The following is a 22,860-nucleotide window of genomic DNA, read 5'->3' as shown; positions in this document are numbered from 1 at the left end:
GTTTTTTTTTCTTTTTTAATTTTGGCCAAACTATACTATTATCATTATCCAAGTACTATGGCATATCTTTGCATTTTCGGCCAAAAAACAATCGATATTATTCATGAATTTAACTACAGCATTATCAGATAGGCATCTAGTATAGAAACCCAAAATTATTAAATAATTGTATGATAAAACAGGATTATGTGGAAAACTATTAAATGTTCGATTTCAATCCTGTATGCCAGAGCAAGCTGGAGGTTGTGGTTAAAACAACAAGTGGGCTTATGAACTCTCTGACTGAAGACAATCGAATCTAATAGGGCTATCATTATCAATAACATTATCTGTGTAAAGAACTCCTGTGCACACAAACTACAAATACTATACACATATAATGCACATACTATAAATACTGCACACACATAGTACATTGACTATACATACTGTACACACATATTACACATAGCCTACTAAATTATTGGCATTATTCAACTTTTCAATGACATTATTACTAATAGATTCCCACTTTTCCCTGACACCTTCTTACACATTTAGGCCAGCACTGCAGCTTAGCGTCAGTTTTTTAGCTTTTCAGCATTCACACACATTTTCTGCAGGAAACACATTTTATAGTTTATAATTAACATTTAATTACAATTTTGGTACACAAGATACATAAAAAAATAGATAACAACGAAACCAAAAGTGATTGTAAATGTAGCCACAGCATGCTCATATTTCTCTGCTCTTTATAATGTGTTTTTTTTAAATAATGTTACCATAAAAGATTATATTTAAAGCATCCAGTGGTACTTTGCAGAAAAAGGACATTGCTGCACAGCAGCATCACTTGTGTGTATTTTGAAAACCATTATATCATTTTGAATTGGTAACAGCATTCAGAACTGTGTGAATAAATGGTGCATTAAAAACATCTCCCCAAACATTTTACAATTCGTTCATTTTGCAATATTAAACAAAGTCAAAAATCAGTACGGATCTTCTTTCAAATTCTGATATAGGCAGCAAGTGAACATCATCCCCACAAGCTGAAAAACAAAAACAAAAACGAGGAACTTGTTAGTTCCATGCTGCACATGAGAAACACTGTTCACAGTTCAGCTCCTGGCATGTTGCACAGCATTAAAAGTATTTCACTCAGTGCTTTACCTGTAGAAATGCAATCCCAATGCCCACTGCACCGAGAATATACAACTGGTTCAGGATGAACTCCTCTAACTTTATAATGCAGCCCCCCTGGGAACACAAGAGAGAAAATGAATTAAGATTGCATTATAATTTAACATTTATCTACAGCCAACTAGACAACTTTACCTACCTCCACCTTGTAGATGTTGGAAGGGTGGTCCCTGCGGCCGCACATGTCACTGGGACTTTTACAGCAACTATCAGGAACAAGCCGCTCATTTTCTGGTGCCTGGATCCACACACAGTTGCTCCAGTCTGAGGAGTTGTGACTGCCACAACACATAAACTGAGAGGGAGCCAGTGGAGGGATACAAGACAGAAAAAAAGATGGTGAGTAACACTGGATTGCCATTTCACACTTAACATTATCTGATCAGACTGACACTCAACACTGAAGTCATTTAAATGTTATTACTTTTTTGTCGGTCTAGCAGTTAATGGAGACACATTATGCTCATTTTGGGTTCTTACTTGTATTTTGGTTTTCTACTTGAACATGATTACATGTTTTAAAGTTCAAAAACACTTTATTTTTCTTATAGTGTCTGTCTAAATATACCTGGATTCATCCTCTGGGGTGAATGATGATAATTGATGACAGGTTTTCTGATGTAGGCAACCAACAAAAAAACAGACTAGGCTGCTTTATTTAAAAGTTTATGGGTTAGTTGGCACTCCAGATACATACATGTATGTGCACACAGTCGGTTTTTCCATAATATGTCCCCTTGAAACATACAGTATTGCTTCCACACCTCCTGCTGAAGTTTATCCACAGCCTGCGTGACGCTCTCCTCCCCCGGCTGCTGGTATTTCTGCTGCATGGTCACCTTCAGATTCTGTCTGAGATCCTCATCCAGCTGTGAGATGGACAGCAGAACTTTAGTGGTCACTCAGGGGGAGAAAATCTGTTATCTGAAAATCTCCTCCCATCAATAAAAATAGCTCCATGTCAAGTTTATTTCTTCCCTTTTAACATTCCTCTGTACCTGTGCAATGTCCTCACATAATTAAGACTATATGAGCTTGTCTGACCCCACTCCCTGCTCTACATGAGCATTCTTCAAAATAATAAGATAGCATTGTTACTGAGTGTAAACAAACGATTTACATCAACCTGTTAAAGAAACAGTTTGATATTAAATGGAAACAGGTGGCAGGAGATTACCTGGTAGCAGAAAGGGAAACACTGGAGCAAGAAAAGAGGGAAGAAAGAGAGCTGTGAGAAAGATGGAAAAACTGGACAAATGAAGAACATGCACAGAGAGGCATGCAGAGAAGATTTAACAACAGAGCGTGCAGCAACTGAGGCATTTCATAGGTGGTAAAAAGATTTAAATAGAAATGATGGAGAACAAAGAATGATGTTTGAAATCACTGTAAGGGATTGTGAAATGACAAAAACACTTAACGTCGATACAGAGAGAAAATGAAATGTCAGGTTTGTAATTGCTGCAGTGTTGTTTTACAACAAAGTTTAAAATTAAATTATATTGGACTAATCTGTCACAATTCTTTGGTCAAATATATGCAACACATACAAACAAAAGTTAAAACACTTTACCTCTTGGTAGGTAATGTAAGCCAGCACACCAGCAATGATTTCCAGCAGGAAAATACTGAGCAGCAAGACCAAATACTGCAGAGGAGGGACATGAAATAAACAAGAACACAGCTGTGAATAAACTGAAGACAAAAAGTAAAAAAGTAAAAGTCCTGCATTCAAAATTTTTCTGCAGCAAAATGCAATTAATTGTGCAAACTATCCCATATTAGAAAGTTATATTTCTCATAAATTATTGGAATATTAAGATTGATTTTTGACATACACATAAGCAACATTTTAAAGATGTCAACGTGAAGCAAGTCTTAACAATTGAACAATACTTTTGGGTAGTCTAATCTATAACAATGCTATTTTATAGTTATTTTTATAAAGAAGATCAAACGTTTTAAATATAAATCACTGATCTGAAGAATAACCAGTGACTATAGCAATAAAATAAATGTATTTCCCTCTAAAATAAAGTGGAGTTTAAGGACAATGTAGAATAAAATGCAAATACATATGTAATTTTCAAGCATCCTTAAAACTGTACTTAAGAACAGTACTTGAAAAAGTACTTTCCACCACTAAAACATGTCATTAAATATTATTTCAAATATGACATTAGTATTTAAAGTATCTGTGCCTCACATCATAAAATAACTGATTAAACTAAGGTAAAGGAAGTGACTCATTACAAAGGTTGTGGTAAATATAGAAATAGACACAACGTCATAGAGCTTGTGCAGTTTTGCTTCTGTATTATATCCTCCCACTTGTGTCTGTCTGTCTCTCTCACACACTCCCCGGTGCTGCGATGCCCCTCATTCCTCTGGCATGAGCCGCGCTCTAAATCTAAACTCTTAAAGACACACTCTGCGTGACTTTGTCTGTTAAATCTGACAGTCATGCCCGGCTGACATAATGAGCTGCACTGAGGCAGGCAGACGAGACAGAAGGTCACCAGGGATTAACTTTCAATACACTCAGAGCAGGTCGTGTGTGCATAAACAGGAACCTGGTAGTGTTTCTCTTGGTTTCTGATTTCAGATCATTTAAAGGGGGTTGTAGGGAAATAAACGTTTCTCTGTCACAGGGCAGTGTTTTGTGTGACAGTTCATTCTTACCACAATCAAAAGACTCTTCATCTCCTTCAGAGTGGCACAGCATCCGATGACCCCGGTCACTATCACAATGGCCCCGGCAGCTATCAGGATATAAGCTGAGGCTGAGTAGAAGCTGGAGTTCAGTAAACTGATGTAGTCGCTCTTTTCCACCAGAGTCCACACTCCCACTGCCAGCACAGCCCCTCCTGCCAGCTGAAGGAACGCACTGTTATCAGCTCAACTCAAACCAGATGCTCTCATCAAGAATGCACCACAATATTTATTTTTTCAGTTGTGACATTGCTCATAAAACGTGACAGTGATGCAAACAAGACAACGCCTTATTCTTTCACTGTCAGCCTCAAGAGACTTTCAGCTAAATTTGTTTTTATTGTCTGATTCACATAAATCAGGGTTTCATATCTGAGAGAGTAGAAAGGATAAAAAAAGAACTTCAATTTACTCTTTGACCCTAAAGTTAAGATAATTAAAGCTAAGGCAGTAAAACCTAAAATGAAAATGTATGATGTACAGATTTATTGTAGTATTGTCTCTGAAGTAGACCCTTATTGTAAGTCGCTTTGGACAGAAGCGTCTGCTAAATGACATGTAATGTAATGTAATGTAATGAAGTAGGGTTGTCACAATATCAGATTTTATTGCACAATTATCATATCTACATGACTTAAAACTACAAATATTATGGGAATATCTACAAAACATTTCAAATTCATCTTTAACTTTGTTTGAGGTGCATTATGTTTATTTCTGACATTTGAATTACACTCAAAATACAAGTGGAATCCAGGAAGTCTCTAACCATAACTGTATGTAAAGTGTATTATATTGTACCAGTATTCAATTTTTTTAGTCATCATCAATACTGGTTTCTGCAACAGCCCTACTCTGAATCTATTGTAACTTTTAGTACATTGCAGACAAAAAATAGAGCATACATGTAGTTTATTGAAACTATATGGAGCAAAATATTACACTTTTTAAGTTGTTTTTTTAACCATGAAAAATAATAAAAATTGTGCAAGCTGTGAAGTTATTCAGTGACATAAAAACTCTAAAGACAAGAAACTCTTTATTACTTACTTCACTGTAAGTAGTACTACTAATAATATTACTAATTAGAGCTGTTTTATCAGCCAATGCTTGCCAAACACAGACATGGTCTTAATTACAGATAACATCTTAACACTTTATTGATAACTTACCCAAAACAGAATGTTGAAGAGAAAAAGTAGATATTTTAGACAAATTGTCCCACAGCTGAGTGGTTTTTCACCTTGCGCTTCCATTCTGAAACGAATAAAACTACATGTTAGTACAGTGCAGGTTCACATACACACATGGAGTGTTGCAACATGAAAAACCTTCTGGAGAAGATTAGATAGAACCGCTGAATCCTAACCTATAATGAACACAAGATGCTCAGAGTGCAGGTCATACAATCCAACACTGTTTTTATAATAGCGTGAAGATCATTATCACACAATTTACTATCTTTATACTTGTATGATGGCAAGCTTAAGCCTATTAGTACAATATCTGATGGAGACTATTCAGTTACAGTATAAATGTAGGAATTTCCTCTTTTAGTCTGCTTTAGTTCCACATTTGGTGTGAAAAGGTAATTTACTATGTAGAGTTCTAACACAACCACAGCATACATGTCATTTACTGCCATGTTTTGAAGGTCAATGTATTAAGCAACAAAAGTTAAATGTGGTGCAAAAAGTTGCTATGACAGAGCAATGGAAAGAGCTCAAAGATGAAATGAAATCTGTTGTGGGGAAAACATACTTAAGAACTTGTGTCACATGTCATTCAGCAGACAGATATATACGTCCCTCATCCCAGTAACTCAACCTGATCTTCTCACACTCCAGTGGTATACTGTTGACTTTTAATGCTTTATGAATTACCGTTACCCTGAAATGAACTTTTCTCTGCTTCTATTTTAGGAAAAGTTGTGACTCTGAGCATCATGAGAAGACGGTGGTTTTAGGTATCAATTAACAAATTATATATAAAAAAGCAAATCTAAAAAATCGTAAAGGGACAATAACTTTAAACCACTAAAATATTTCACATGTGAAAAATGTAAATCGGTTTTGCAGCCATAAAACAGAATACTCCATGTGTAAATGGGATTGTCCAACAGCAAAACAACTTCTTATGGTCATAATCAGAGTTATTTTTAACTTATTGTGTCATGGAAAAAGTGCTCTCCATTTCCGCTGAGACTGAAATACTCCTACCTGATTTTAGCTGGTGGGCCCTCAAGGATGTAGATTATTGGGGTAACGTCCTCCCAGATCCCACCAACCCCAGTGTCAACGTGCTGCTGTCTTTGAAGGTGAACTGCAACAGTGTTGGTTCTCAGTTGACACACACTGGAGCCTCCTACTCAAGCGTCTGAGCGTCTGGCCTCTTTTGGCACAACAGGCAGCTCACCCCTCCACGAGCTATAAAGAGTACATGTCTGCCCCCAGCTGGTTTCTCACGCATGTGAGCTCTAAACAATTGTGCAGCTTGTAGGATGTTCAAAGAATTAAAAAAAGACTATGACAACAAAGGAGTCAAAAATACATTTTAATGGATGGACTATAAACAAACATTACAGATACTGTTCAGTAAACTTGTTCTCAGAGAAAAGTGTAGAAAGGAGTTTTTGGTTTAAAGTCTTTTCAAAAGCCTTTCGTCCTGTTTATGTGCAGCAGCCTTTTTTAGCCACGTCCTCGGTCAGTAGAAGTGCATCTTTACATTGGAGATCATCCTGGGAGACTAACATCCTAAAATAACGTAAATGATTAAATTACTGTGCAGCAGACACAACATTTAAGAATAAAGATTAGTTTTAGTTTTGGATTAGCAGTTTACACCTCTGATCCTGCTGCTGGGCTTCATCTTATTATATGAAAAAAAAATGATATGAGATGATTTACAGTGATGCATTCCTTTTATATCCATAAATGTTGACTAAATAGTGCTTGAAGAACAAGTTGATTATTTGATTGGTGACTGACATAAAAAAGTCCAGCCTCTTTTTGATCTAATACATTCTTTTTATATATATATATATATATATATATATATATATATAATTAAAATATGTTTCGTAGTCTTTGAAAGCACAGTGACGTTACAGCTCATAGTTGATCCTATATATACATTCATTATGCACTTGTTTTTCAGTTGAATTTAATTCAATGTTCAAGATAATCCACTGTTGACGTCTTATTATTTGTTTAATTTCAATAAATGAACAATGTTTCCAAAGTCAATGAGTTCAATATTGAACAAAATAATGGTGATAAGGATGGTTGTCCTTATCGAACAACCCTATTTTATATCACTGTAAACTGAATATCTTTCATGTTTTGAATCGCTTCTCAGATAAAATCTGAAGGCATCACTTCACGTTCTGGGGAATTGTGTTGGGAATTCATTCACATTTTCTAGCATTTAATAGAAACAATTAAGTGATTAATCAAAGATCAGCTAATTATTTGACAATTAAATAATTGTTAACACATATAATCTACAGAAGCCGCCACAATGACAATACATTTGAATCAGCACCTCTCCAATCAATGTAACATTCATGAAAGTAGGATTTTTGAATGAGTGCTGTATTAGACTGCATACCTAATAAACTGGTGACTGTTGAGTGTATTTTGGCCACAGTGACAAATAAAGTCTACCAACTCAGCAGAAGCAAACATTTTGCAGGATATTGATGATGTGCATGTACATACAACAAAAGAAATAAGTTGCCATACCCAGCCAGAATTTTCATCAGCTCCTCCACGTTACATCCAGTTTTGGCACTGCACTCGTAAAACAAAGCTTGGTGCTGCTGTATATGTAAAAACAAGCATTGGATGTATGTATTTAAAAGAAAAGGTTCTTTAGCAGAAACATTGTGAGTAAATCACTTTGGAAAGTAGTTTGAATATTCAAATGTGCCTCACCTCTGCTAGTTTCTGCCCCGCATCTGTTGTCACTTCTCTGCTGTGACTGTCGGCCAGGTCCAGCTTGTTCGCCAGCAGCATCAGTACCGCACCCTCACACATTTTCTCCTGGGACAGACATCAAACACACTTTTATTACACACTTTTAAGTTAAGCTGCATCACTCAGATGGTAGGAGTTCCTGTATTCAACCATCTGCATATGTTGTCAAATTGGGATGCTGTTTTGCATGTTTTTCCATTCAGGATATCTCCACCTGCTCACCTTCACAGAGTCCATCCAGCCTCTCACAGCAGTGAAGGATGAAGACTGAGTCATGTCATACATGGCGAGGATACCGTCAGCTTTACGGTAATACTGCTCAGTGATACTGAGAAACCTGAACAAACATTTGGTGAAAGAAAAAAGAAATGACACTCAGCTGGCATGACAAAAAGTTGTAAAAAAAAAAAAGAAAGATTGCACAGCTCAAAGTGTTAAATGTAATATATGTCAGGCCACAAAAAAGCTGGTGTGAAAAATGTGTTTGATCTGTTTGACCTTTCTTGTCCTGCAGTGTCCCACAGCTGCAGAGTGATGGGGGTGGAGCCCAGAGTTAAAGTCTTCATCTGGAAATCTATACCTACAACAGAGATGCAGGGTGTTATCCTCTACTCATATGCACACTGAGGAGCATTTTTTAATGGTCATGAAAGAGTGACAATTAATGAAAATCTTACCCACAGTAGCACTCATTTTACTGTAGAAGCGTCCTGTGCAGTAGTGCTGGATGAAGGAGGTCTTACCGACCCCTGAGTTACCCAGGAAAACCACCTTGAACACTCGCTGAGGACTGACAATATTGCTCTAAATTGCAGGTAAAGGAACCAAGCTTAATATTTTTAAATCAGTGTCATGTCTTATTCTTCTTTGCTGTCAAGAAGATACACTGAAGGTACTATGTAAAACATTTTACATCTATGAATCGCTTTGTATTCCCATTGGGCTTGATCTAGCTAACTATTCACAAATTATTTATCAGATAAGGGCGCAACCAACACCAGATCCATGCAGCGTAGCGAAGTTAGAACTAGCTGGCTAACATTATAGCTTGTGAAATACTATCTGAGTTGACAAGTTAAATCGCTAGCTTGCCAGCTAACATGACCCATGAAACCAATTGTGTACTGTTACAAACCAACAATAAAAACAACAATAAATGATGTAACGGTACAAAGTTCAGTCTTGTGCATGTCAATTGTGTCTACCACATTCAAAGATGACGCCTATTAAGTCCAGTAAATATTACTGACCTTGCGTACGCAAAAAAAAATGTTGCTACTGAGTTTTCTTCAATGGTATCCAGTTTAGCCAATAGATTTGACATTGGGATGATGTCACAGATTTTCCCCATGTTTTTCTTGGCTAGAGGAAAATGTAAGGAGTCAGGATCATGGAGGACTGACTTCTTATTGCCATGGATCAAAATCATTAATAGAAAGAGTCGAAATCTTGTTTGCAGTTTAAGGTGACCTGTCAACAGTTTTTCAGATGTCTCTTTTATAATAGTAATTGATGGGGGGAAAGTTTTTTTCGGCTGCAGGGGGATTTTTTGCAGAAAAACTGTGAGTGGCCACTGAAAAAAACCATTGGATACAAAACCGAGCACTGTTGCTGTATCCTATAATACATCCATAGCACCTGCACTTTGTAGTAAGCGTGAGCAGCAGGTTGCTGACTGCAGTTCACTAAACGGCCACCAGTGTCATCATTATTATTAAGTACTTTCTGTAAATTCCACATTGTACCTTTAATCTCTGCTCCAATGCTATCTTCAAAATTAAAAGATCTTTAGCTGCTACAACTGTTTTAATATGTGTATTGGGATTAATGCATTTGTAGATTAAATATGTTCCCTACCTGAGTTTGCACCTGTTCAACATTTTCATCCCTGACTCTACATGACGGTTGGTGTCTCTTGGATGCATTTGTCAGCTCTGTGTCTTTGGCCTGCTCCAACTCATCAGATGAGCTCAGCTGTCTTCAGAATCAATGAATACACAGTTAGTTGCTTTTTCAGCTTCCCATTTAAGCAAAAAAATGATAAATGTGATGTGAGATGCTGTTAGTCATACAAACCTTTTCAATGGCTTTTCTTGCAGTAAGTAGTTACCTATGATTGAGCCTTTCTTCTGCAAAGGCTTTGTGACATTTGGAGTCTAAAAGGTTTTTGTGGAAAGTGAGGCAGAAGAATATCATTAAGATTTTTATAATGTATGTTTTTACAGTGTAAATATATTGGTGTGCTATGGAAGATTTCCAAGTAAAGTTAGTTATAACTCTGGATTCTCTGTAGAGATACTAATTGCTTCAAACAGACAGATTAAGTTTTGAGTTAAGATTTAAAAAGCAAGAATTCAGTCCAATAATGACATTTATTCTGTAGCGAAGAAGTGTAACATCATTATCATTTATCAGCAGTGCACTTGTTTGGTCATAAATTATATGGCAAGACAAAAATACAAGAAATATCCAATAGGTGTTCAGTAGTTTCTTGCATGAATATTTTGTATTCTTTGTGAATCACTTCATTAGAAACTTTGATCAAGACAAATTCTTGGAAGTTCAAATACAAAACAAACAAAAACACATACTTATGACATGATGTTGTAATCAAACATCAAAATTGCCATTCGCAACCCATAAGGTGTGCATGTAAACAGAAAAAACTACTAAGAGTTAATTTTGCATGGTTCTTTCAATTTGATGTTTTTGAGCTTGTTACCCATGTATGAGATGACTGAATGCAATGTTAAGTTCTCCAACCTATTTTAACTAAACAACATTGTAAACTGATATTACTGTCATTAATAATTACAATTAGGGGGGAAAATACCAAAACAGGGAGGGATATATCTTGGTATTTTAATTGTATGTTTCTCTACACTGATTGTACTTTCCAAAAAAATATATCAGTGAAAAAAACTAATACTACTGTCACTGGCTTTGGAAAAAGTCATATATTGAAGAATGTGCTTGGGAGAAAGTGGAACCTGCTTAGAGATTAGCACTCCTTTATGATTTGTGACAAATAAAAGGCTTTATGAGTTTGTAAATAATGACCCACCTTCATAAATATCACAATGTACAGTATCATTAACAAACATATAAAACACATTTCCTTCAGATTGAAACAGACAGAATAAATGTCTTTTCAGCAAATTCCTTCACTTTCTGCTGAAAAAACAACAACTTTTGCTGATGTGGCAAATATCCCAAACGGGGTCAGTGAACACATGTTCAATCAATAACCAAACAATAACAGCTGCCCATATAAATAATCATTGTCCAGAGGATGGAATAAAGCATGAGGCCGTTCCAAGACTTAGCTTAGGTTGGATAAATAGGCTGCGTCCACGGAGTGCAAAGGTCTTCACTGAGGTAATAAGTTAAGGGCAGGGAGGAAGGAGGAAGGATAGAGCGTTCGTGACTAACCCTCTTCTGAGTGTGTTGGGCATCTTTCTCATCTCGCAGCCTTTTGTTCATATCCCTGACACAAAGAAAGACAATCAGTTAGAACCAACTTACCGTGGCTGACGTTTAGAATAGTGAAGATAAAAAGTTACATTCATTGCTTTACAGGTACAGCTTTCCCTTGCAAATCTTGTCAGAAACAGCAGCTGTTTAGACTAACCTCAACAGCTCCAGTTGTCTTAAGAGACTATCTTTCTCTTTCTGCATGTTCCTTGACACCTTCATCACATTTCTACGGGGAAGCAAACAAAAATTGTTAGATTGTTCCATACTCTCCCATACAAATCCAAGAAAAAAAAAAAACTAAACTAACAATTACTGATCCTTTTAAATCCTGCATATGTAACCAAACCCTGATTTAACATATTAATTTGTGCGATAGGCTATTTAAAACACATCAGTGAGTCACACTGTTGCTCTGGGTGACATGCCGTTTCCTTTTTGATGAACAAGGACACTGTAGTTTATTTTGAGTCGACCCCACAAACACTGTCCTGCTGCCATAAATACACACACACGCCAAATGTGTATGACAGCATAATCCAGGACAGAAAGTCCAAATGTTTATTTACAATAATCTTATTTTCTCCAAATTTGGGTATTTTTAAACTTATTTGACATGGAAATGTCTGCATGAATTACATTTATTATCACATGGGTTATGGTAACTTTTTTTCTGCTCTTGATGGAAAATCCCTGAAGCCTGAAACAAGTTTGAGAGATCAGATGACTTCTGTGTGTTTTCTTATGTTTGTTCAGTCTACCGCCTGAACTAGCTCACAGGCATCCCAAGGTGTGAATACCCTGTGTCCATGTGGTATGGCTTAAAATATTTTTTCAGCTATACCACAAGGATACAGTATATTCATAATATTGTTGTGCTGTTAGCCACTCACCTCTGTCTAGCCACTTGTTCCTGTGTAGCACTGATCTGCAGCAGGCTGAGCTGACCCAGAGCGGCCTGCAGCTGCTCTCTGCTGCTCTCCACCTGCTCCTGTAACTGGATGTTGAGGCTCTGCAGCTGCTGGTTCTGCTCCTTGATGTTTGCCTGTTCATAGTTCAGCTGCCGGATTCTGGTCTCCAGCTGTGGACAAAGACAGGTCCTGTAAATTCACTCATCAAACTAAAACTTTTCAGAAATAACCGTAGTACTGTTTGGATCTACCTCTTTCTGTTTGGTCAGCGTGTTCTCCAACTCCTGCTCCTGTACCTTCAGCTCCTCCTCAAGTTGTTGCCCTCTCTGCTTCTGTCCAATACTGTCCTTGATTTCACAATAAATGCATTAAAATGCTATCAGGATGATCACTTTTGTGAAATGGCACAAAAGCTGGACTAAAAACCACTCATCTACCTGAGCCAGGCGTTTCTCTCGCTCTTCTCTTATTTGGCTCTCCATCTCTTCATATATGGACCGAACAACATGATCATGTTCATTCTCTCGCCTAAAACAAAACAAAATTACAGTTGGATAATTTTAGTACACAATCTGAATACTCACAGCTGAGTATGGCTTAGTAAGTGGTTTAAATGCAGAGGACAGAGGGAGGAAGATGGGACCTGCGTAGAGCTTGTTCCAGACTATCTCTCTCTCTGATGGAGTCCTGTAAATGGGACACTGCATGGATCAGGACGCCTTCCAGGACGCTCAGCAGGTCAGGTCTGTCTCTCTGGAGTTCACACCACAGAGAAGAGAGCTCCTGCTGACTGACATACACACAACTGTTGAAGTGGCTGAAAACATCTAATCTTGAAGGGACAGTTAAAAAATACACACATTTCTATTTACCTGTAGTTCTATTCATCAATTTTATATTGATTGTCTATGGTTCTGATTAAACTTTATGATAACTTTGGAGGCTGCATATTGAAAATGTATTGCATTTTGGGGAAATCTTTGTATGCAGTCTTGATGACAATGAATGTGCAACAGTGATCTTACTCTTTGAAGAGTTTGTCAGCTCCCAGCTCCAACATTATGTTAACAAATCTCCCTGCAGGAGGATCCTGTAACAAGTCCACCTGGTCCTCATCTTCTTGTCCTTCGTCTTGACTGAGCTCAGTCGTTGAATCCAGCCCCACTAACTCACCTCCACCACGGAGAGAGACACACAGAGGATTTGATTTAAAGTGGATGACAGACATTTGTAAATGAACTGAGGCTTTCCCTATAGATGTCAAAGTGGATTCAAATCAATCCAAATGCTAAACTCACCAAGTCCTGTGTTGAACTCAACAGGAGTGAGGAATCCGTTTCTCTCTCGGTCCAGACTCTCAAACACCGTCTCCAGCTGTTCAGGGGACAGCGGCACCTCCATTTGAAGCCTCTGAACAGAATAAGAGGAAAGGTTCAAGACTCTACAAACTGAGACTCTACTCATCAGATGAGTCTGAATTTTGTTATTCTACTACATCGGCAGCTCACCTGCATGTCCCGCTTTGTGATGAACCCCTTCCCCTCTTTGTCACACAACACAAACAGCTCCTTGGCTTTGCCCATGGTCTCTGCCAGTGGGCTTCCTGGCTCTCTGGCTCTGGGTGAAGTCAGAGGACTACGTGTACCTCGGCCTGGCCAGGGGCTCCCAGCTGGTAGGGCCTGCGGTCTCGGACTCACTGGTACTGCCTCACCACTGCCCTGGCCCACCAGCACTTCGCCATCATTCAGCCACTTAGACATTACTGCACAGAGGCCGACAAGTATGGGTGGGGAGTCAATGTGTTTATATACTTGTTGACCTCTCAGTTTGTCATGAGAGGATTTCCTGCTTTTATTTGTCACTCATATTAATATCATTGTAAAGTGAATACATTTGAAATATTAAAATAATAAATTTATTTTATACCTTATATTTAAAGAAGTCACTGAGGAGTTTTAGAGATTGTGATTAGGGCTGCAACCAACATTTATTTGAATCATTGAGGACACTATCCATTCATTTTTCCCATTATTATTTCTAATATTAGAGACAAAATAGCACAAAAACTCCGTATTTGCATACATTTCTGCATGACAAAGTACTTTAACTATGAAAATAATGGCAATTATTTTTTTGTCCACTAATTGTTGCAACTCTAGTAGTGGTTCAATTAGTAAATAATTAATAATAACAAAAATGAAATCAACATTAATAACAGACCTGATGAGACATCTTTCAGTAACAGTAACATTTCTGAGACATGATCAGAGACTTTCTTGATGTACCAGAATTAATTAACAGACAGTTCAGATCTTCTTAGTGCTGTAAGATATTGTAAGAAGCTGGTCTTACAGGCCCTCCCTTGTCAAACATGAAACGCTGAACAAGCTAAGCTGTGACTGTACACATTATCTACAGATACTGTGATCAGGTGTCAAACATGTCCACATTAACTCAATAAGGAGAGTTTGATGTATCCAACATGACAGCATGTTATTTTACATTGCTACACAACATTCCGAGGCAAGGTAAACAAAATTTAAAATATCTAAACGTTTTTAATTTCACGCAGCACAAACATTTGCCCTCACTGTTTACTGAGAGGAGGAATGTTAAATAAACATGATGCTGCCACTGCTAGGAGTGCCCGTGACTGTACACCAGGATGTGTAGAAGTTAAAAAACAGGATGGTGTCATGTGAGAAGAGTCTCTGTGTACTCGAAGGGGAGGGTGGATAGCCCGGGAAGAAGAGATGCAAATTAAACATTTGCAGTTTGTTTGCATTACACAATACCACAATTGCAAACAAATTTTTACTCTTAAGAACTATGAGCTAAATGTGCCACAGTATCTCCATAAATGTTCATATAATACAGTGATTCATGGCAGATACAAGCATTATACATAATCAGTGTTGCCCTATTTATTTTTGTCACCAATATAAATACAACTAAATACAATTGTTTTAATTGAATAACACTAAAAAATAAAATTAAAAAATTTATTTCTGGGGGTATTTAGGCAAGGGCACACTGAATTAAAATCTGTGTCATTGTTAAATTAAGTATTACCTCACATTCATATCTTTCCAGTCATGCAATCTATGATCATAAAACCAATATCTATGAAGTATGCACTGATAATAGATAGTTAAGTATCCAGCTGATGATCTATGACGATCAAAACTTCCCTATAACATAAGAGATATGCTGGAATCCCAGATAAGAGACTATGTAAACATTACATGTTAAGGATTTTGTATGTCAATTTGCCAACAACCACACCAAAGGTCAAATAAACTTGCACACCTCAAACACATTATTTAGTAAATTCAGTCTGTGAAGCAAGGTGGAGTCTCTCTTACATTCAGGGAAAGTGAAGTTTACAGCCACAAAACTGCCAGTCAAACTTAAAAAGCTTCTACACTGTGTGTCAACACAAGACCGACTAACTATTAACCCAGAACATATGTTGCTTGAAAGCACTGTGACAGCTTTGGAGGCAAAACAGCAAGTTAAACAAGCAATTTGTCTGTAATAATGCATATAAGCGTTTGCTGCTGTACCAAAGAAGTTTAACTGAAACTCAGCTTCAGTGAAATAAATGGCTTTACATGCGACTTGTAAGCTAGCTGAGGTAACCCAAACCAAGATAATGAAGTAATGTACATTTATTATTAAAGAAGAACAGGACCCCACACAACCGTTAGTCAGTTCGTTCACCATGGCATGAAGAATAAACATAACCGCTGTATTAATATCTATAAATAGTTTGAATTACTGTATTTTTAATACATTAAACGAAGTTGGAGCAACTTTGACTACTCACCGACGGTGTGCTGGACGCAGGTGTCCACTACCCTTTGATCAGCTCACAATACTTTAGTCTCATACTGATGTTAACCGCTGGGTGGCAGTGAGCTCCGTCAGTGTGATGGAAGTATGCCCCCCCACCCCATTCCCTTAAAATGACGCAGAGCCGCTGGCAGAGCACTGGGCTAACGATGTCACGACCCGCCCACCTCTGCCTCTGATTGGCTAGTAGTCGTTGTTTGGTTGGTTAGGTTTAGACATAAAGAGTATGATTGGTTAAGACTAGTGAACGAATATCCAGTTGAGCCAATCAGAGGCAGGGGAGGGCGGGTCATGTGTTTGCCATCCTAGGGAAAGAAACCCGCTTACCGTAATGTTTGATGTAGCTCGCGCATTGAAGGCACACACTTCCCCCCTAAATGTTGATAAATTGTTTTCGCTTCTGCACCGTAACTCCGTTTGATAACCTTAGGAAAAATAAAACAGTAGCTGAAAACAATAATACAACAACAAAATGTCCCGTTACCTGTAAAATTATTTTTAAGGAATATTACTAGAACCGATTAATCTGATATTACGGTAAGGAAGAGCGTTACCATGGAATTTACGGAAATGCATCCAGAAAGCAGCAGTGGACGGTCCAGGTGGGTACCTACATTGCCTACATTGTTTGCTGATAAACGTGGGAATATAAATTAGTTTAGCGTTTCTTATTTTGATTCGGATGATTTATCTTGATTCTTTATCCGTTTTTGGTTAGGTGTAATGTGGTGTTTGTGAAGCCGATTTATAACAGCGAGCAGATTCAATGTTGTGATGGTTAACGTAGCAAACGTGACTGGAGAGAGTTCCTCGAAGTTAAAATCCGAGCAGTGGCACTACCATCCAGGTGGTTTAATGTGGAAATGAGATTGTGAAACAGTAATTGGTAACTCTATTATCCGTCCCCAGGATAATCTGCAGCCTGGACTGGATAGCGTCTGGCTATCGTCGTGCGTAGATTAGATGCATGAAAAGAAACAACAAAACAAGGGATAACGGTGTTCGCGGAGGTGAAATGAATCTGTAATCCCAGTTTTCCATGCTTGCCTGTGTAACAACCACAGTGTATTGACCTTATATGGCTAGGTTTATCCCTAATTTGGCTGTCTGCAACAGACGATAAATAACGCCATCAACCGTCATCCGCAGCCGAGATGGCTACAGGGCTAATATGTAAGTTACTTTTGTGATTACGCTTTGGAGAAGAAAATGGTCAGAGTGCGTTGTCTGTTTTCCCCCACAGGAAACGCAGCAGACGAGGATATTTTTCACACACAAACTGTCAACGTGCAGCATGAAGATCTCAAACATCTAATCTGAAATCTTGGGCAGACTACAGTCATCACCAAGATACTTTCCCCTGAGGACAACAGACAGGATGTTTATGGACAAAGGGACAAACTGGAGAGAAGAAAACCTTAAACTTTGGAATAATTAAGGAAAACCACCAGTTTATGACTATGTGAATGGACAAGTTATGAAATTAGTGCTTCCAGATTTCTGCAGTGTGTTGAACTCCAGTATGTAGGAGGTGAATATAGACCAAATAGACTTGTGTCACCATCAATTACCTGCGTTTTCCAAGCATAAAGAAAAACAGCCAGAAGCAAGAAAGTGAAAAGACGGCTTGATAGTTTGCAGGATCAGGTCCCTGAAGATGTTGCAGGTTGGAAACTACTCGCTGGTGCTGCTGATCCAACTGACACTGTTGGCCTATGACCTCTTCGTCAACTCCTTCAGTGAACTTCTGAGGACAGCGCCTGTCATCCAACTAGTTCTTTTCATGTAAGTCACTGACCTGCATGTTGAAACAATTTATCATCATGTCAAAATGTATTCCAGCTGATTTCGTTTAGAATAAGTTTGTTCAAGAAAGTGAAGTAAAAGTGACAAACTGTCTGATTACATCTTCAAACATACACATACTTGATGCTATTGTCATGTATAACATATTTTATATACCATATTATTATTTAGCTCTCATTTGGGAGATCAGTTATGATATACATAAACAAATCCCCTAATCAAAGATAATAGCAGCCAACCAGGAATTTGGAGTAGTTGCCAGAGATTTACATTATTGAGATGCTCACAGACAGATTTACTTGACTTATAGAATCTTTTTTTTCATAGTTTATCATCTTTGAGGTTGCAAATGAAAATTATTTTGAATGGTTCATTTGCAAAAAAGGCCATTCTAAAGATCAATAAACAAACAGATGGATAGTATAGTTTGATTCATAGTGCACATTTAATATAAATGATTTATGAAAGAAACAGATCTCTGAAGAAAAAATTATTGATAGTCCCTGAATTAGACACACTGCTTGCTGCACTTTTATTTGCTTCAGCTGCTTTGGTGTTAAATATGTTGCTATTTAATATATTAACTTTTTGACCAACTATTTGTATCCAATTACTTGGATCATTATCATAACAACATTTTTTGATCTGTGAATTGTCAGTACCCAGACAGGGTGTATATTCAGTTATATTTACTTTATTACCTTTCTTTGTTAAACTGATAATGTACCAGATTTGCACAATATCCTCTCAGACATGGTCACATGTATTTTATTTTGTTCACTCACCGCTTAACACCATAAGAAATCAATTCTATTAAAAAAAAAAAATTGTGTTTTCAGCATCCAGGACATTGCCATCTTGTTCAATGTGATCATCATTCTGCTGATGATGTTCAACACCTACGTGTTCCAGGTCGGCCTGGTTTCCCTGCTGCTGGAGAGGTTCAGGGCTCTGCTGATGTTTTCTGCTCTTTATCTGACGCTCAGCATCTGCTTCCACAGCTGGGTGCTGGTAAGCTTTGTCACACCAACACGGACAGCTGCATATCAGCTCTGTGCAAACACTAAATCAGAACCGTCACATTTTAACATCTGAGTGAAATATTGATGTAATCAATATCATCTTATAGAAGTATTGTGCTTTTTCCAGAACCTTCGATGGTTTGACTCAAACCGTTTTGTTTGGACAGATGGCCTTCAGTCTCTTTTTGTTTTCCAGAGAACAGGTAATTGTTGGGTTAATCCATTTTTAAATTGCACCTAATCTATTTTCTGTTGTCATTAAGAAACTATTTCTACCTGTTGACAGCGGCAGTGTTGTATTACTACTTATACAAACGAACAGCAGAGTATATGGCAGATCCGAGGCTGTATGAGGACTCCCTGTGGCTGCGGGACGCCTTCGCCAGATATCGTCAGTGAAGAAGAAACCGTTTTGAGAGAGGACAGGATCTGCTTAGAATGGCCCCTCTGACCTTATAACACATGGCATCATCATCAGCTGTTCATTTACCAATTTGTGTTTACTGGCTTTTTGTAGCCAAGCAGGCAGTTGCTTACATGGTTTACAGTGGCAGGTGAGCAAACCATAGTAGTATTGTATAAATCAGATGTGTCTGGTAAACTATGTGGCCTTTGTAAATCAATTTGAGTTGCAGACAGACTGCAAAGTGTTAAAAGTTTAGGGAGAAACTGTTGCAGATAGCATGTTTGTTTTTATCCGTACCAATGTACCATTTGTAGAACATGTTGTTATAGTTTTGTTGGAAAGGTTCTGTTATTCCCCCTCAAAGGAGGAAACCTGTTGGTTTACTTTGCCTTATGTGAGGTTATTATATGCTGTTTACATGGTTAATGTCATATTAATAAGCCAATTTTCATGTGAATCAGCTGTCTTTGAGTGGGGATCTTTGAATCGTGTTCCTGCTGTTTTTATTAAATAATCCTTCTCTAATCCCGGTGTAATCCTTCATCACTGGAGTAGTCAGTATTATCCTGTAGACAAGGTGAGACAGACGGCTCTATTTTTAACACAAAGATTAATCAGGGATTGAGGTTTTAGTCCGCACTAGTGAAATGCACCATAAATAGTATTCAGTGTGTCAAAATAACCTTCTTATCTCAAGAACCCAACAGGTCAAGCTCCAGTGAACTTCAGGTCTCATCCCAATAGAATTGTTTATCAACAGTTTATATAACGGTTAAAATCCCTGAGATTATATGACCCATGGATTATTGCAGTGTTGCAGATATCAGTCTGACCAAAGAAAGACACAAGAACTTGTACAAATCCCCCTTTACTTGTGACAAGAAAACCAGAGTCCATATGATCCCAAAATGTTGTCAGTGCAGTCCCGTTACATCCCGTCTGTGTTGTGTGTGATGTTCTTCCGTCTCACTGGAATGTCTCATTCTTTTAAATCAGTCACCCGAAACTGCATAAAAAAGAGGGAGAGAAACCTCAGTTAACCACTATACAAGTGTTTCAGTGATTTAAAAAAACCTAAGATTTTAAATTTACCTTCAAACATAGATGCCAACCCAGAGTAGTAAGAACAGCACACCGAAGCCCATGAAAAGTGAAGCCACGAGGGAGATGAGCAGCTCTTTGTAGACGTCCCTGGTGTATTTCGTTGATGTCACCTCGTAGCTGATGAGAAGTTAAGGGCCAGCTCATAAAAAGTAAAATTTAACTGCCAACATCTGAGCTCTTTGCCAAATCTACTCCCACCTGAAAACATTAAAGACTGAAATTTCATCTTTTATTTGTTCCAATATTAGATCACACATTTTCTTTGGTTTACAGTTTGACCAATGATTCTGCCTTCAAAATGTGTAATTCATACCCATCCGCATATATTGCATTATGATGTAAAAGGTAAGTTTCAATCTATGTGTAAAAAATTGGAATTTGTAATGTTGAGACAACAATGTCTGTCTGAACTGAATGTGGTTAATATTTCTTCAGTCTTAGTCAAATTAGCTACCACTTTATTTAAACATGAAATTATCCCTGATTGTACATAAGAACTGTGTGCTCCTACCTCTGAAAAAGTCTGTAAAGTGCAATGTCTGAATATTAACAACAGACACATCGGACCATCTACATTTCCTACTGAGTATGGCTAAATTGGGAGTTTGTTTAAAATATGTGTGAGTATCTGACTGCTGTGTTTTTTGCCTAACATAACATTTTCAATTTTTTTGAGTTACTAATTCAAATCATTGGCTGGATTACAGATTGTAATAAACTTGATTTATTCTTTAAATTCAGCGGTTAACGATAATAGATGGATGGAGGGCCGCTGGGTTCCTGGAAGATTTTAGGAAACAAACATCTGTGTGTTTTGATTATTATGCTTTATGAGAACTCGTGCCATTACCACTGGCAACAAAGTTAATTTTATTTGAAGTAAGATGGGCTAAAACCAGGGTTGGAAATTAACTCCACCTGGTACTGTTTCATGTGGATTCCAAAATCTACAAACTACTCAAAAGGTTATCACTGTTTTTTTTGGAGCTGATGAGAGAGGTCAATCTGGCAGTCACATGCATATTTTACCAGCATTTGACTGGTTGCTGGAACTAATTTCCAACACTGGCAACAACATGTAAAGGCACTGATATGATTAAATTAAAGAATTTAATCTTGTACCAGTTTTACTGTAGTTTGCTATTCTGCAGTAGCCTAGGTGTCTGATATGACCCAATTTGCCATGTAAACCACATACATTGTTATATAACAGCGAAAGGATACACGAAGAACCAGGCGGTGAAGAACATGCCGATGGCCAGCAGGACCACAGTGAGGTGGGGGAACACAGCCGGGTTCACCGGGCTGGTGTATCTGGTCATAGCCTCGAGTTCCTGCAGCCACAGAAAAGACAGTTTAGGTACAGGTTAGACAATCAGCTCCACACCCGCCAACTTCTAGTACACCTTTCTACCATAATGTACCACATATGTAGTGTTCAATTAGTTTTAAAAAGCGTATTTATTTAATTTTAACAGTGCGGCTAAATCAATGGATTAGTCATGAGAAGCTAACGTTGCTCTACTAGTCTGCACAACTATAGCGGCATAAAGCGTAACCGCAAACGAACAACGCAATGTGTTGCTGGTTAACGTGTGCAGAAAATCCGCATATTACTGTATATTACAGCTGACTTCATATAAACAAGATAAAGCAGAGTAATTATACCATTTTTCTGTGAAGCGGAGCTCCTGTTTCTATGGTGCAAGATGATAAGTCCACGTACTGACTACCACTTCCTGGTTTTTTTCGTGACGTTTGATGACGTTTTGCTATCCTCAGTTTTGACTGTCCTCAGTCTTGACTGTCAGGCTTCTCCTCCCATAGAGACAAAGCGCCGGAAGGAAAAACAATCTATCTCTCTTCATTGACTTTGTATTAAATGATGATGAAAAACACTACTAACAGGGTAAAGAACCCATTATTAAGTTTTAAGTCTGACGAACCGAAAAAAATGGCTTTTTAAGAGGCAAGAAGTGGATACAGATATGAGACAGCAGTTACAATGGGGAAAGCTGTGAGATCCTGAAACTCAGTAATGTTAACACTGTTACACTTTGTAAGCTAAGGCATTTGACACTATGTAACTTATGTTATAGTAGAATATGGGTAATACAGAAAGCTATGCCGTATTATGTGCCGTAACATATAGCTATCATTTGCTTGCTCACTTGTCCTTTCTGGTAGGCGCAAAGTGCTAAATAATCATATATTATGCTTAAATCAAATATGTATTTTTTTATTATCTAAAAACAGGTATTTTGTTAGCAGTTTTAGCCCATTGCTGTACATTCATAGTTTTCCCCTCTGGTGGGCGTTGACTTCAAAGTATGACGGGTGGTGCTTAGTCTCTATAGGCTGCAGGATATGATTTGTGTCAGGTTAAAAGTCTGAAACATGTATAACTC

The 22,860-nt window shown here is 37.8% G+C and overlaps 4 protein-coding genes across 5 annotated transcripts; 1 reads left to right on the top strand and 3 right to left on the bottom strand.

Moving 5' to 3' along the window:
• Positions 1 to 156: 156 nt before the first annotated feature.
• cd151 (CD151 molecule) lies at positions 157 to 6,227 on the bottom strand. The gene is made up of 8 exons (XM_059335662.1): positions 6,117 to 6,227; positions 5,070 to 5,154; positions 3,868 to 4,059; positions 2,759 to 2,833; positions 1,950 to 2,054; positions 1,325 to 1,480; positions 1,156 to 1,242; positions 157 to 1,034 (listed from the first exon to the last, which is right to left on the bottom strand). Exons 2-8 carry the CDS (start codon positions 5,151 to 5,153, stop codon positions 975 to 977), a joined length of 759 nt encoding a protein of 252 aa, XP_059191645.1. The 5' UTR covers position 5,154; positions 6,117 to 6,227; the 3' UTR covers positions 157 to 974.
• A 210-nt stretch (positions 6,228 to 6,437) lies between these two features.
• On the bottom strand, positions 6,438 to 16,191 carry cracr2b (calcium release activated channel regulator 2B). Of its 2 annotated transcripts, none has more exons than XM_059334270.1 (18): positions 16,089 to 16,191; positions 13,768 to 14,021; positions 13,558 to 13,669; positions 13,285 to 13,432; positions 12,903 to 13,049; positions 12,697 to 12,787; positions 12,511 to 12,606; positions 12,242 to 12,429; positions 11,506 to 11,577; positions 11,307 to 11,361; positions 9,951 to 10,030; positions 9,732 to 9,852; positions 8,552 to 8,678; positions 8,373 to 8,454; positions 8,097 to 8,211; positions 7,833 to 7,940; positions 7,641 to 7,717; positions 6,438 to 6,650 (listed from the first exon to the last, which is right to left on the bottom strand). In XM_059334270.1, exons 2-18 carry the CDS (start codon positions 14,017 to 14,019, stop codon positions 6,566 to 6,568), a joined length of 1,956 nt encoding a protein of 651 aa, XP_059190253.1. In that variant the 5' UTR covers positions 14,020 to 14,021; positions 16,089 to 16,191; the 3' UTR covers positions 6,438 to 6,565. The 2 variants fall into 2 exon arrangements, with proteins under 2 accessions (XP_059190253.1, XP_059190254.1); XM_059334271.1 differs by having other exon boundaries at positions 7,641 to 7,714.
• A 309-nt stretch (positions 16,192 to 16,500) lies between these two features.
• Positions 16,501 to 19,873, top strand: tmem138 (transmembrane protein 138). Its single transcript, XM_059334259.1, has 5 exons — positions 16,501 to 16,716; positions 17,358 to 17,899; positions 18,760 to 18,931; positions 19,070 to 19,145; positions 19,229 to 19,873. Exons 2-5 carry the CDS (start codon positions 17,772 to 17,774, stop codon positions 19,339 to 19,341), a joined length of 489 nt encoding a protein of 162 aa, XP_059190242.1. The 5' UTR covers positions 16,501 to 16,716; positions 17,358 to 17,771; the 3' UTR covers positions 19,342 to 19,873.
• A 327-nt stretch (positions 19,874 to 20,200) lies between these two features.
• Positions 20,201 to 22,194, bottom strand: tmem258 (transmembrane protein 258). Its single transcript, XM_059334260.1, has 4 exons — positions 22,121 to 22,194; positions 21,677 to 21,786; positions 20,441 to 20,569; positions 20,201 to 20,354 (listed from the first exon to the last, which is right to left on the bottom strand). Exons 1-3 carry the CDS (start codon positions 22,121 to 22,123, stop codon positions 20,443 to 20,445), a joined length of 240 nt encoding a protein of 79 aa, XP_059190243.1. The 5' UTR covers positions 22,124 to 22,194; the 3' UTR covers positions 20,201 to 20,354; positions 20,441 to 20,442.
• Between the last annotated feature and the right edge of the window lie 666 nt (positions 22,195 to 22,860).

Source organism: Centropristis striata, chromosome 6 (assembly GCF_030273125.1).
Source record: "Centropristis striata isolate RG_2023a ecotype Rhode Island chromosome 6, C.striata_1.0, whole genome shotgun sequence".
In the NCBI taxonomy this organism is placed as follows: Eukaryota; Metazoa; Chordata; class Actinopteri; order Perciformes; family Serranidae; genus Centropristis; species Centropristis striata.
Note: the sequence above shows the minus strand (reverse complement) of the source record. Positions and strands in the feature narration are given on the sequence as shown.

Excerpts from the sequence above, each read along its gene's own strand:
- cd151 (XM_059335662.1), bottom strand. The coding sequence starts at position 5,153 with ATGGAAGCGCAAGGTGAAAAACCACTCAGCTGTGGGACAATTTGTCTA. Across the intron at positions 1,481-1,949 it reads TGGATAAACTTCAGCAGGAG|TTTATGTGTTGTGGCAGTCA; the intron begins GTGTGGAAGCAA and ends GCTCCCTCTCAG. Across the intron at positions 1,035-1,155 it reads TTGGGATTGCATTTCTACAG|CTTGTGGGGATGATGTTCAC; the intron begins GTAAAGCACTGA and ends TTTGTTTTTCAG.
- cracr2b (XM_059334270.1), bottom strand. The coding sequence starts at position 14,019 with ATGTCTAAGTGGCTGAATGATGGCGAAGTGCTGGTGGGCCAGGGCAGT. Across the intron at positions 12,607-12,696 it reads GAGAGAAACGCCTGGCTCAG|GACAGTATTGGACAGAAGCA; the intron begins GTAGATGAGTGG and ends TGTGAAATCAAG. Across the intron at positions 11,578-12,241 it reads GAACAAGTGGCTAGACAGAG|AAATGTGATGAAGGTGTCAA; the intron begins GTGAGTGGCTAA and ends GCTTCCCCGTAG.
- tmem138 (XM_059334259.1), top strand. The coding sequence starts at position 17,772 with ATGTTGCAGGTTGGAAACTACTCGCTGGTGCTGCTGATCCAACTGACA. Across the intron at positions 17,900-18,759 it reads ATCCAACTAGTTCTTTTCAT|CATCCAGGACATTGCCATCT; the intron begins GTAAGTCACTGA and ends TTGTGTTTTCAG. Across the intron at positions 19,146-19,228 it reads TTTTGTTTTCCAGAGAACAG|CGGCAGTGTTGTATTACTAC; the intron begins GTAATTGTTGGG and ends ACCTGTTGACAG.
- tmem258 (XM_059334260.1), bottom strand. Across the intron at positions 20,570-21,676 it reads TTCACCGCCTGGTTCTTCGT|CTACGAGGTGACATCAACGA; the intron begins GTATCCTTTCGC and ends ACTTCTCATCAG.